A 13,397-nucleotide genomic window follows, 5' to 3' on the forward strand; every position below is an offset into this window, starting at 1 on the left:
GTTGTGATCCAGAAATAATGAATATATATATATACACACACATATGCAACTTTTAATAATTTTTTTCACTGATCATAATACAATTTAGCAATTTGAGCAATAACCCTCTAACAATTGTGTCATATTCTGTCCTTAGCACTTGTAATACAGTTAAACTTAATTAGGAAACTTGTGTGCAGTTAATAAGATCTTTCTTACTTACTGATGATTTCTACTTGAATATGAGATAATCGTGGGGATACTGATTGATGGGAATATAAAATAAGAGTTGAACACAATGTTTCTCTTTTGCCATTGTTCATTTATATAATGTGAGTATTATTTCTGTCGAGTGACATTCTGTATAACAGCTCTCTGGCAATATAAAATGAGATAGCTACCCGGGTGATGTCCCATTGTCACGTTTGGTGGTTACTATCTCAATCCTAGCTAATTTTAAGGACAATAGGTTTGAAATAGCCTTTGAAGACAAGGATCATGTTATTCTTTGCTTTTCCGCCATTGAAAAGCTTTGAATAAGAAACACTCTGTAGTTGACTTCTGGATAAAGTCCTATAGGAAGGGTAACATTATGGTTTAGAAACAGTTCAGAGTCCTAATACCTTAGAGAACTGCAAAATGTCACTCAGAGGATGATGTGGGGCATGGTAGTGTACTGGTAACAATTCATTTTTTATACTTCAATCTTGCTCCTTAATGATGCCTATCAATTTTGCTGCTTATTTTAGCACCAGCCATACAACATTAGCTGCTTAAATGCTGCACAATCAGTACAAAGGATCTTTTTAGAAAGCTTGATAACACATTATGACCTTTAATTTATCAGACTAGGCCCTATGTTTTCTTATCTCATTGTTGCTTTTCATCATCTCTCGCTTGCTTTAGATATAATACACAAACCTCTGAACACGAAGGTTGGAGCACTAGACAAACAAAGGAAGACATCACATTATATTGATGAAACATGAGTCAGGAAGAACACACTCTTACTTGAATCACTAATTAATCCAGTGGAAAAATATCAAAATCAAAACACTCACCAGAAGGTGGCTGGTTTGAGCTCATAGGAATGTACCAAAAGGTTACTAAGTGTTTGCAGTGATGTCATTAGAAATGTTTAAAAAATGGTCTAAGCTGAGGGCACATTCCGTATGCAAGCACGAAGCAAAGAGCCTGTAGGTGAACATAAGAAGTTAAAGTACAATGTTTAGGGTCAGTGGTGGTAATAGGGAATTGCAACCATGTGACAAATCTCATTGTTTCAGTATGTCAAATAACTGGGCCAATTTTCAACACAATCTGATTCTTTGCTTTCTGCTGAGTAGTGTTGTGTAGTGGTATTTTATGCTGCCAAAAAGCCATTGTATTCCACCCCAGAGGTGACTGCATTTCACTATGGTGGGGGAAGTAATTTCTGTTTAGGTATCTATTGTTCTTTATCGAGCATTTGGGGATACTTTAGGGTGAAAAGGACCATAGAAATCTGTGATACTCTGATAGGAAACTGGTAAAATCAAGGGTGGTACTGCTTTTGATTTTGCAAAATCGTAATTGATTGGATTTTGGTTTTGCAATATCATGAATCTTTGAGCACAGAATTCTATTTTATCTGAATTGCTTCCTAAATGGCTCAGGGAAGGAAGGCGTTTGGATAAATGGAAAGGATTTAGACAGCTTCTTTATTTAAAATTTAATTAAAATTAAAATCTTGAGGATAAAGCACTGAAAAGAGCAAATTCTGAGCACTCCTTTCCCAGAATACACAACTAAAGCACTGGTCAGAGGTTAGCATTGGTGATACATTCATATGTTTTCACAAATCGTAGGAAAATGATGGCAATAAATAAGAAAATGGAGGGGGAAAATCCTTCAGAATCTTATTTTCTAGGTGTGTTTTTAATTTGAAATACCTGATAGACACTATAGTGTCTATAGTGCATCCTATCTGGCTATTCAGCATCAATACACATTGCCCTCTTTATTAAACTGTTCCATTGAATAGGCATGTATGGCATGATCATGGAGTTGAAGAGCTCATGCTAATGAATTCAGGGTGCAGACTGTGGTCCATCTGATATGTATTGTTTTTTTAAATGTATATTATTTGTTTGTTTAGGCCCCATCTACAACCACATACCGATGTTTTATTTTATTCCATCTATTTACTTAAGGCTAGATTCTGACATTTTTGCTCATACTGAATAGCCCTCTTCTAGATGAGTGGTTCCATTAGCTTTAATGGGGCTACTTGCGGAGAAAGATACTATGCTAGGTGAGCAAGCTTTGTAGAATTTGTCCCTTATTTATTTGCTACACTTGCTTTAACTAACGTTAGAGCTGCTTCTCCCTCGAATTGTCTCCCCTGGCTGATTGACATGTCTGTTCAAGATGGCCAACAGGAAGAAACATTATAACCTAGAGACGTGCATCTGCTTTCCCTTAAGCATTGGAGAAGAAGGAAACTTATATCTTGGATACACAGCTTTCAGTGCCTGAGGGCAGATGGGGACCTGATAGTTTCAGGAAGGGACCACATTAACTTTAGGAAGCTATAGGGCTAGCTGAGGATATTAATTAGACTCCCCCTAATGTTGTACGTAATCATGCAATTTCATTGGAAGAAGCAGGTGTGTGGAATAGCATATCCCGTGCTAAAGGACCCAAGCCTGCAAACACTTACACAGATGAGTAACTTTGCTCACTAGGTCAGACTCATTGACTTCGCTAAGTTAGGCTCAAAGAAGATAATTACATTTTCACCTGAATCTGAGTAAGGCTTTACAGAATTTCCATGAGCTGGTAAGCTGAATATACCTTACAGCAAGTACCCAATTTGCATTGTTATAATAACATTGAATGCATAAATATATGTTTTTTTTCAAGTCTTGTAATATTGCACCTGCTGTGTTGTCCGCAGAATCAGACGTATATGCAGTGTTACCATGTGAGTTAATGTGACTGCCAGTGTTACAATTTCAGATTCAAACCACATAGTTAAACACTTGTGCCTGCAATTGATAGTGCCTGCAATACCACATCTTCTTTTGTTTGTGGGAGTCAAATTACAGGTGCACAATGAATTGTAATGTGAATGTTATTGCAGATCAGATAGCTAGAGGTTTAAATTTTATCCTTTGCACCCTCAGTTGATTGTAGCCATGATGGCAAAAGTAGTAGCTGGATTTAAACACCTCTGAAAATCTAACCCATATTTTATTAATCAGGAGAACTTTAGCACAGGCTATCAGTGACCATCACTAGAGCATGGTCCCTATTCCATAGGCTAGCCCCATGACTGTATTGAGCATCTTATAAACTGGGGGCTGAGAGGCTTTTTCAGGAGACTGCCATGGAGCCACCATTACCCCTTTCTCATGCCCCTTAGCTCTTTTCTGTCAGATTTTCCCTTTTGTGTTAGCTGAACAGACAATATCACTCTCAGCCCTTATTCTCCCAAGCATCCCATTGATGTCAACATGAACTTTGCCATAAGACCCAGGCCCTTAGCAAGCAAGTTAAGGATTTTGTTTTTCCAAAAACAATGATAGGGTTATTAGTTCTCTTTATAATCCCATTTTATTTATTTGCCTAGTAGCTCACTGTAATTAATAGGGGGAATTTGTCTGACAAGTAAAGGGCTGTTACAAAGAAACAAAATATTCTCTACCCTTTAAGTTGTTCTTCACAGACTCTCAATTTTCAACCTTCTTACTTATTCTTCTTCAAGGATGCTACTATTTCACATCAATAACTGACACCTTTATTTCAGAGAACAAAATAGAATTACACTTCAGCACTGAAAATATAATAAATTGGGAGGAGATAAAATACACATTAGTGAAGTTCACATAGTCAGCCTGACCCCACTGACCTGTAGATGCAAAGGTATGATTAAGAGTTTTTGGATTGCTTCTTCTCAATCTCACCACAAGATTTAGATATGACGGAAAGTTTTGACTTTTGTTGCTCCTCTCTCCTTACCTTGATTCTTTGAAATTACTGTTATTCCCTTGAAGTCTACCTGTTCATACAGAATTAATACACTACAGTGTGACAAAATATTGTCTATTTGTTAGAAAAATTAAGCCATCTAGAATTCAATCAGACTAGACAATGTTACTGTGCAAACCTTGAGTGGTCATTTTTAATTCCTATTTTTATCAAAGAAGTCTCACCTATATCAGCAAGAAATTTTGTGCTAGACATTCAAAGGCCTATCTAAAATTAAAGTTTATGCACATAAGTTATTTCCAGTGAATTACTGTTGACAAGCATTTCTTTAGCATTTCTTAATGCTTACAAAGGCTCACAGATATAAAAACTCAAAGCCAGAATTCTATTTAGAGTATAATAGCATGTAAATAACTTTATTTGGGAATTTTCTTGGTGATTAAATTCAATGTTGTTCAGTACACCAGCAGACAAGACTACAAACAAATATGTCTGAAAATTTTTAGATTAATGCAACAGGGGGAAACAATGTGTCAGACTGTAACATGTTTCCTATCAGATGGTTAAATTTGTATAGCATTGTTTAGTTCAGGGAGATTTATCGCAGCTCAGACTCTGAACCTAATTGTTCAGCAAGAAACATTTGATAAACAGATGTGTATCCATTACAACTTTTATGCCTGAATTTCATTTTGTTTTTACACTGTTTTCATTTCATCATTTGTAACTGTCTTGATTGATTCCATGGTGTCATTTTTTTTTTAATTTACTATTTGAGTCACCAATATGGGTATTAATTATTTCAGCTCTAAACCTATGCACTCTCCATTAAACTAAAGTTTGAGAAGTTTCATACCATATCTCCCTTAGCCCTTCCTTTTGTATTATCTGCTAAGAAAACTTAAACTAATCTAGTATTGCCAAATCAAAATACATTTGACTATGCACTTTTACTCTTTTGAAAGATGAGCTAAAGTAATCAGCAATAATTTTTATATTTGACCTTTACAAAGTGAATGGTTATTACCCTGCTTTTCATTTGTATTTAGCTCCCAGGGTGCATGGCTGCTGCAGATAGGTTACAGCATAATTTGCAGATCATACAACACGATAATGGGACACAGTATTTCACCCACTGTATACTGCAAAGATTTTAAAATGAAATAAGCTTTTAGAAAGCAAGTTAAAAATAAATGAATTGGTATCCACCTTCCATTAAATAATATCCAGTATATGTCTGCCCATATCATAAAATTGCAAACGTTTCTTCATAATGACCATTACTTACACTGGGGGACATTTACTCACATAAAGTGTCCCATGGAAAAGAATGAGACTGTTCAATGCATAAACACCAATCCAACTTCCATGAGAGTCTTTGATTTGACTTTATTAGGAGCTGAATTTGATCTTAAGTTCACAACCCTCAATTTTGAACAATCTAACCTTTATTACAAGTGATTTGGTAGAATATTTTTAAATGTATAAACTATGGTCGGTTTTAAGTGTGAAAGCAAGGGAAAATTCATGGAAGTAGGATATCCTTTCACTGATTTAGTTAATCAATTGATAAGGCATCTATGAAAGCCATGTAAGCAGCATTCAAAAATGCCAAACATAAGCAAGGATTAAAGAAAATCCAGCTAGGTCAGATATATGAGAAAACATCAATCAATACCCCATTACTACGAAAGATGAAAAAAAATGGAGATGCAGAAAGACAAACAGAAGAAATTAATCCACATGCCTTTTTCCACATGTTGCTCACATGAGGCTTCATCAGGTACTCCTTGAACATCTCCAACTTCCATTGAAGTCTGGGGAATATACAAAGAATGCAACTTCAGGCCCAGGATGAAGAGCTGGAATGTTAAAAGGTCATGGCATACAATCAGGAAGAAATTCCACTTTTTGAATGTCCACAACAATATGAAGATAAGTTATGAAAGTAAAATGCAATCTTTTGCTCTGTAGCTTCCTTTTTTGGGAAATATTTTAAAAGAAAAAAACAGAAGTGTTTTGTACAAAAAGTATTTGAAGTCAGGGGAGAATGCTATGTGGATGTGTTTTCTTCAAATATTAGAGTGTGTATAGAAGTTTACATGGCATAATGAAGAGAAGGTAAAGAAGGGGGTAATTTCTAAAACATGATGCTGTACGTTCAGCCACAATGAATGATATCCACGTTAAACTGTACAAAGCAGACAGGAAGCATGGTAAGTCATAGCCTGTTTTACAGAACAGCAGAATAAATAAACCAAAATTGCTTGTCGGAATGGAAGCTGATTTTGTTTCCAGGGCTACAGTTAAAATCCAATCCTTCACTTTATGAATGTTGCTGTTGATTTCATAGATATTGCGTACCTGAGTAAAGGTTATGGGACTGGATGCTTTGATTTGGATAATATTTTTCATTGATAATTTGCAATAAGATCCTGCCAGGTACTGAGTTTCAATTAGAGATGTTGCGCACTTCGGAGATTAGTGCTTTATATCTACCATTTCAAACATAGGGCTTAATCCTTCTCCTGCTGAAGTCAATAGGAGTTTGAACATATAAATCAATAAGTACAAGTATGGAACAGGACCCCAGTTAAAATAAAAGGAATACTTGTGGCACCTTGACTGTCTTTCAGTCTTTTGGATTTGCCCACTTCTCAGGTACTTAAACTGATGTGTTTCTATCGATGCATGTGAGACAAAGGTATTGTCAATCTAAACAAAAAGCACTTTATATTGAAGAAAGTATTTGGTTTCACCATTTTCCTAGTAATTTTTTTGTAAAAAACTATAGAAATTGATCAAGTATTTCTGATATATCTTATATAATGAAAACACACAGATCAGTTATTACAAATAAATATTCGAAGTAATCCTCAAATTATCTGTAGAAGGCTGGTATATTTCTAATCATGTGGGGCCATAGTCTGCTACCAACTCTACCGTAGAGCTCTCACTGAAAGTAAAGGGAATTCTCTGTGCAGAACGGGGACAGGAAAGGTTTGCAAGTTAGAGAAGTTTACACTTCACAGTCTCTCCTTCTAGCTAGCTCTTAGCTTATGAAACCCTACAAAGTGCAGCTAAAGTTTTAAACACTTCCGCATTTTGGATACAGGATTACTGTAGACAACCACTGAAGTCACTTTTGTCAAAGCCTTAATGTTGCTTAGTAAAATATGTTGTCACTGGGCTCTGTTAAAATGTAAAAATAATGGATAATCTGATTTGTTCTCTATCACATATTTGAACTTCTGGAATTTATTTAAATCAAATGAATGAGAATGTTGGGTTTTTTTTTACTAGGAAATAAGTTTTGTCAGGTCTATTTGCAGATGTAAGTGTGCCATAGATGTTGGTTAAGGCTTGTGTTCTTCTTCTTTAAATGACTAACCTGGAGTAAGAGGTTGGATGTCTTTTGAAAAATAAATCTGTTTCACCTGAACATGTTTAACTAGTTAATAAGAAACATCAAAAAAGACAAAACCCTGAAGTCAATGATCATTTTTTGTAAAGCCATTATATGATGTATAAATTTGTTTTTTGGGTCTGTCTATAACATAAGTTTAATAACCTAGCTCAAATGAAGATTTCTAATTTTCAATTAACATAGGAATAATTTTGTTTGCTAAAATAAAATAAATGAATGAATGAAAAGTCTGAAACATGAAATGTTCTAGGTAGCACTTTTTAAAATTCCAAATTTCAAAAAATCATGTGGCAACTGTATAGCTCAAGCTTTAAGTATTAACTTTTAACCTTTGACCTTACAGATTTTAACCAATGAAATGTCTCTTTAAACTTTAAAGGAAACAATGATAACGAGCGCCTGGCGATTGCTAGACAGCGAATTCCATATCGACTTGGTCGAGTAGTTGATGAATGGCTACTCGACAAAGGTAAAAAACATTGATTAAAACTTCAAATAAAAAATAATTTGAACATAACCAACTAGTACTTCATTGTAACACTAATAAACATAAAAATAAATTTTCAGTAAAACTAAATTAAAAACAAATTTAAAACAGTAAAATGTAGAGAGTAATATGTGCATACCTTGTATAATAATTTCTACACATTTTCAGACGTATCAGCTGTTTAATAATCTTACCCTGTTAACTTAAGGTTAAAGGGACTGTTAAATATAATCCACTAACTCAATCTATGAAGGTACTCATAGCAAACATTAACCACAAATTATAAATCATTCATAGATTATATTACATGTTCCAGCATCTAAATTATTAACTAAAAATATATGTAGTTATGAATGTTCATTATGGTCCTGAAAAAAAATCTTTGTTTAAACTGTAGGTATCTTAAATAGTGGGCACTATGAATTGCCAATCAAAATGAAGTCCCTTTAACGTTTGCAACCTTCTAAGGGGATTTTGGAACAAACACTAATTAAAACAGAACTTAAAGTTGTGTGCATGCTTATATGAGCAGAAACCAATCTGCTAAAGTAAATATTCTGTTTCATAATAATGGTACTGTTGCTGAGGTTTTCTCTGTTTAATGGAATTGTGCCATGATTTCTCCATTGGTATGTGTATCATTCCTGAAGCCGCTTTTACATCTAAAACCTTTTTATTTTAATTGATAGTCTTGCTGAAAGCCAATCAGACATCTTTTTTGAATTCTTTGTCTCTGAGATACTCAGTATGAACCATGCATTTCTTTTCAGTGTTTATGTCGAAGGAAAATAAACATTCAGATGGGAAAAGGAAACATTAATTTATACACTTATATATAGACATATGACAGATATCTGAATTACTGCATTAGAACATTTTCATTAAAATTAGACTTCACTTGACTTAATGAAAGGTTTGCATACACATACACACACACATACATGTGAACCTGTGTGTGTGTGTGTGTATAGATATACATAGAATGTCTATATACACACAGTTACCTAAAGCTATAGTACAGGTGTTATACTGGTGTGGAAAATCCTTGAAATGTTCACAATCTTCGGGGATGGTGGAAAGTAGTTTTAAGGAATTAGAAACTTTGTATTCTTGACACACACACAAAAAGGCAAAATGTAGGTAAAAGGGAAGACAATCTCATTCTTATTTGCAATACTAAACAAATTTATAAATATACTTGATTGGCCTTTTAGCAAAAAAGAAAACATAAATTTAGAAATTACAAATATTTTTCAATAGTTATGCATTTCATGGACACTTCATTACAAAAGCAATGAATTATGAGTCAAGTTACTCTCTTATAGTTTATTGCTCTCATTATTCACCCCATGCAAATTTGTTAATCATCCTCTTAGAGTATAGAGTTCACAATCAACATTTTTGCATGTATGTAATATTATCTTTACAGGACGTCAGCTTACAATCTTCAATAGCCAAGCAACCATAAAAATTGGAGGCAAGGAACGGGGTCATCCATTCCAAGGCCAACTCTCTGGTCTTTACTACAATGGCTTGAAAGTTCTGAATATGGCAGCTGAAAATGATGCGAACATCATGATAGAAGGAAATGTGAGACTTGTTGGTGAAGTGCCTTCTTCTATGACAACTGAGTCAACAGCCACAGCAATGCAATCTGAGATGTCCACATCAGTTATGGAAACCACCACCACTTTGGCCACGAGCACTGTCAGAAGAGGAAAGACTCCTACAAAGGAACCTATTGGTCAGGTTAGTCAACCTTCATATACTTTCCAAATATTTTCCCTACTTTGTATGTCTGGACTTTCCAAAATTGCATCTGCTCTAGAGATACAATTGTTATTGTTAAATAAATACATATGTGAGTAGTAATAATTATGTATTGAGCACTGTCAGTATATATGGTGCTGAGAAGAACTTAGAGTGAGAAATAGCCCTGACCCAAGGAAGGTGTTATTATTCTAAATTAGGCAAGCTAACTTGCTTAGACCCTTATTGTACTGGATGACCACCTTGTCTGACCTCAGAGAGGTGCAGATTTTTTAAACAGCACATTTTCCCTTGGTAGGTAATGCTGATGGACTTCAGCAAAGAAGTGTGTGTTTTAAAGAGGTAGTTGAAATGAAATAGTGTGGCTGGTTGGTCCCTAGGATATAGTAGGGAGTTCTAAGCTGAAGGAACAACATGGAAAAAAGTATGAAGATGAGAGTAGGAAATGGTGGGAAAGAGGGCATTAAGACTCTAGAGTTTCCTTTGAAAGATAACAGTATGATGCACGATGCATCCTGGCAGGTATTAACTTCAAGGAGAGTTGAGAGCTCTTTGCACCCCCGAGACTGAAGCTCCAAGTCAGAGAATGTTATTTACTGTTTGCTGAGGTTATTTGCACCTTGTGAATTTAGTGACACATTTAGTAGCTTTCAGGTTTTGGCAGGATCTCTTTCTCTTGTGTGGAAAAAATTGATTATCTGAAAAAAGGGGGGAGGAATGATTCATTAAGCACTTTAATAGTCTGCCTTACACATATCTTGTGTCACAATATTCAAACTCTGTGCTTTAGAAAAATATAATTTAACAGGACATTTCTTTAGCAGATAAAACTCTTTTACATTTGTCATATTCTGTTTGTAACTGCCTAAAAAAAGATTTACGTTGCCAAAAGGTTGTCATACTGTTCATTTGATTCAGATGATCACAAACTGGTTTTCATGATGTGCCTCTAAACATAACTCTTAGGCTGCTGAGGTTTAAACGTGGGACAAAGTGTAAGGGAAAGTCACAAGTTTATGTGGGAGCAAGAACTTGGAATGCTATGTGGATGGTTATATAACCAAGGAAACAGAAGGCTCTCATGGTTAGAATAGGGAATTTGAAGTAAAGCTGCCTGTGTTCTGTTTTACTGTGTGGTCTTGGACAAGTCTCTTAACCTTCTGCACCTCCATTTCTTCATCTGTAAAACTGGGATAATAGTTCTTCAAACACATAAGGCATAAAGGGACATGTGTCCATGCTGTGGATGGGTTCTGCTCGATAACAATCCAAAGCAGTCCGGAGTGGCACATGTTCATTTTCATTATCTGAGTCAGATGCCACCAGCAGAAGGTTGATTTTCTTTTTTTGGTGGTTCAGGTTTTGTAAGAGTGATGCTCTTTTAAGACTTCTGAAAGCAAGCTCCACATCTCATCCCTCTCAGATTTTGGAAGGCACTTCAGATTCTTAAACCTTGGGTTGAGTGCTGTAGTATTTTTAGAAATCTCGCATTGGTACCTTCTTTGCATTTTGTCAAATCTGTAGTGAAAATATTCTTAAAATGAACAACATGTGCTGGGTCATCATCCGAGACTGCTATAATAGGAAATATGTGGCAGAATGCAGATAAAACAGAGCAGGGGACATACAATTCTGCCCCAAGGAGTTCAGTCAGAAATTTAATTAACACTTATTTTTTTAATGAGCGTCATTAGCATGGAAGCATGTCCTCTGGCATGGTGGCTGAAGCATGAAGGGGCAGACGAATGTTTAGCATATCTGGCACGTAAATATCTTGCAATCCCGGCTACAAAAGTGCCATGCAAATGCCTCTTCTCACTTTCTGGTGACACTTTAAACAAGAAGCAAGCAGCATTATCTCCATGTTTGCCTTAGAGATTGTCTGAACAAGAAGTAGGACTGGGTGCACTTGTAGGCTCTGAAGTTTTACATTGTTTTGTTTTTGAGTGCAGTCATGTAACAAAAAAAAATCGACATTTGTAAGTTGCACTTTCATGACAAAGAGATTGCACTATGGTACTTGTATGAGGTGAATTGAAAAATACAATTTCATTTTTATAGTGCAAATATTTGTAAGCAAAAATAATATACACTTTGATTTCAATTACAACACAGAATACAATATATATGAAAAGGTAGAAAAACATCCAAAATATTTAATAAATTTCAATTGGTATTCTATTACTCAACAGTGCAATTAAAACTGTGATTAATTGTGATTAATTTTTTTGAGTTAATCGCATGAGTTAACTGTGATTAATCAACAGCCCTAATATACATACAAGTTTATTTATTTGTAATAGCAGTGCATATGAATCTGAAAGCAAAATTCACTAAAAACTGACAAGAAACACAGTGGAAACTGATTGTTCTCATTGTCAAGGCTCAGAGAAATGCAAAAAAGTCGCTATACATAGTAAAACGTAAATTAGATTTAATTTTTTTTGTTTGTTTCAGTAATATTAAGATTGTTAATAACAATACAGGAAATGATTTTTTTTAATTAATATCACGTTTGGGGGAACTGGGCCTGTATGCTTTCAGCTCCCATTGATGTCAGTGAAAGTTGAAGACATCTCGTAGCTTGCAGAAAACCTGCCTTTAATGGCTGTTTCCTTTGTTTATTATCCTCTCTCATGCTTTGTTTCTCTTCTGTATATACTCATAGTCATTGTATCTCCAAAATATCAAACATAAATAGTTGATTTTTAAACTAGCATTGTATAATGCACAAGAAGGAAAGTTACCTTTCTATCATTAAACTAATTAGATTATCTAAGAAAATAGGCAACTAGACAGTAATTGCTAATGAAAGAAGCTTACATTATTTATTACAAGCTAGTGCATGTTTGAAGACAAAAATGAGCTGATAGAAGTAAATGATCAAATCAATTAAGGATTATTTGCTTCATTTGCAGGGATATTGAATTCAATTAAAGATTACAATATTCATTTTAAAAAGGATATTTTAAATATTTATATAAATGTTTTTAATTCAATAATGATAGCAACTAGACTGTTCAAATTGATACAGCATGCGCTTTCTAGCCCACCTCTAATTGCTGCAATATATGCTGTAACAAGACTGAGACAATACTTCCATGAAATGTGTGTTTCATGTTGTGATGTGCATGATTCCAGGAATAATGAAGTCTGAGTGTCTTAAAAAAATACATTTTGTCTCGGAATCTACTTTCAATTGGAGTTTTGCCTGTTTAAGGGCTATATCATATGGTAGCATTGGGTGTTTTAATGATGACCGATACCTCAAATATTATTAATTTATAAATTTGGATTTTCAAAGGGAAGTAAGGTGCCCAAATCCTATTGAAAGTCATTGGGAGTTGGGTGCCTAATTCCTCTCCATTGAAAATTCCCCCCATCTCCAATATTATAACAACATCTATAGGCCTCAGCCATTGTACTGCTCAAATACATAATAAATGGTACACCCTGCCTCAAAGAGCTTACCATGTAAAAGAAAAGATGTAACACGTGGGTGAAGCAAACAAAGGGTCACAGGTATGAGTGGGAAAATGCAGTAACTACAATAGCAGAATATTTTAGCATAGACTTTGTGTGTAGTTGATAGGTATAATAAGTCAATCACTAAGAGCAATCATAGTAATCACAACTCACAAAATGCCTAGTTGGTTTCAGATGGCATACTAGAATTTTACATTTCACATGGATAGATTTAAAACTTGATCCTGAAGCAGAACTCCCACTGAGTTCAATGAAGATCAGTACTAACTACTTTGA

General features: G+C 34.8%; 1 protein-coding gene across 27 annotated transcripts in view; it reads left to right on the forward strand.

Annotated features, from left to right (window-relative positions):
* The window catches only part of NRXN1 (neurexin 1), a 1,233,750-nt gene that overhangs the window by 1,082,779 nt on the left and 137,574 nt on the right, over positions 1 to 13,397 (forward strand). For 18 of the 27 annotated variants that reach the window (XM_077811984.1, XM_077811986.1, XM_077811989.1 and 15 more), the window contains 2 exons: positions 7,758 to 7,847; positions 9,295 to 9,614. In XM_077811984.1, coding sequence (XP_077668110.1) covers positions 7,758 to 7,847; positions 9,295 to 9,614 — 410 coding nt within the window. The remainder of the gene's footprint in view (positions 1 to 7,757; positions 7,848 to 9,294; positions 9,615 to 13,397) is intronic. The other 9 variants (XM_077812000.1, XM_077812002.1, XM_077812003.1 and 6 more) reach the window with 2 other exon arrangements.

Source organism: Eretmochelys imbricata, chromosome 3, assembly GCF_965152235.1.
Source record: "Eretmochelys imbricata isolate rEreImb1 chromosome 3, rEreImb1.hap1, whole genome shotgun sequence".
NCBI classification, from domain to species: domain Eukaryota; kingdom Metazoa; phylum Chordata; order Testudines; family Cheloniidae; genus Eretmochelys; species Eretmochelys imbricata.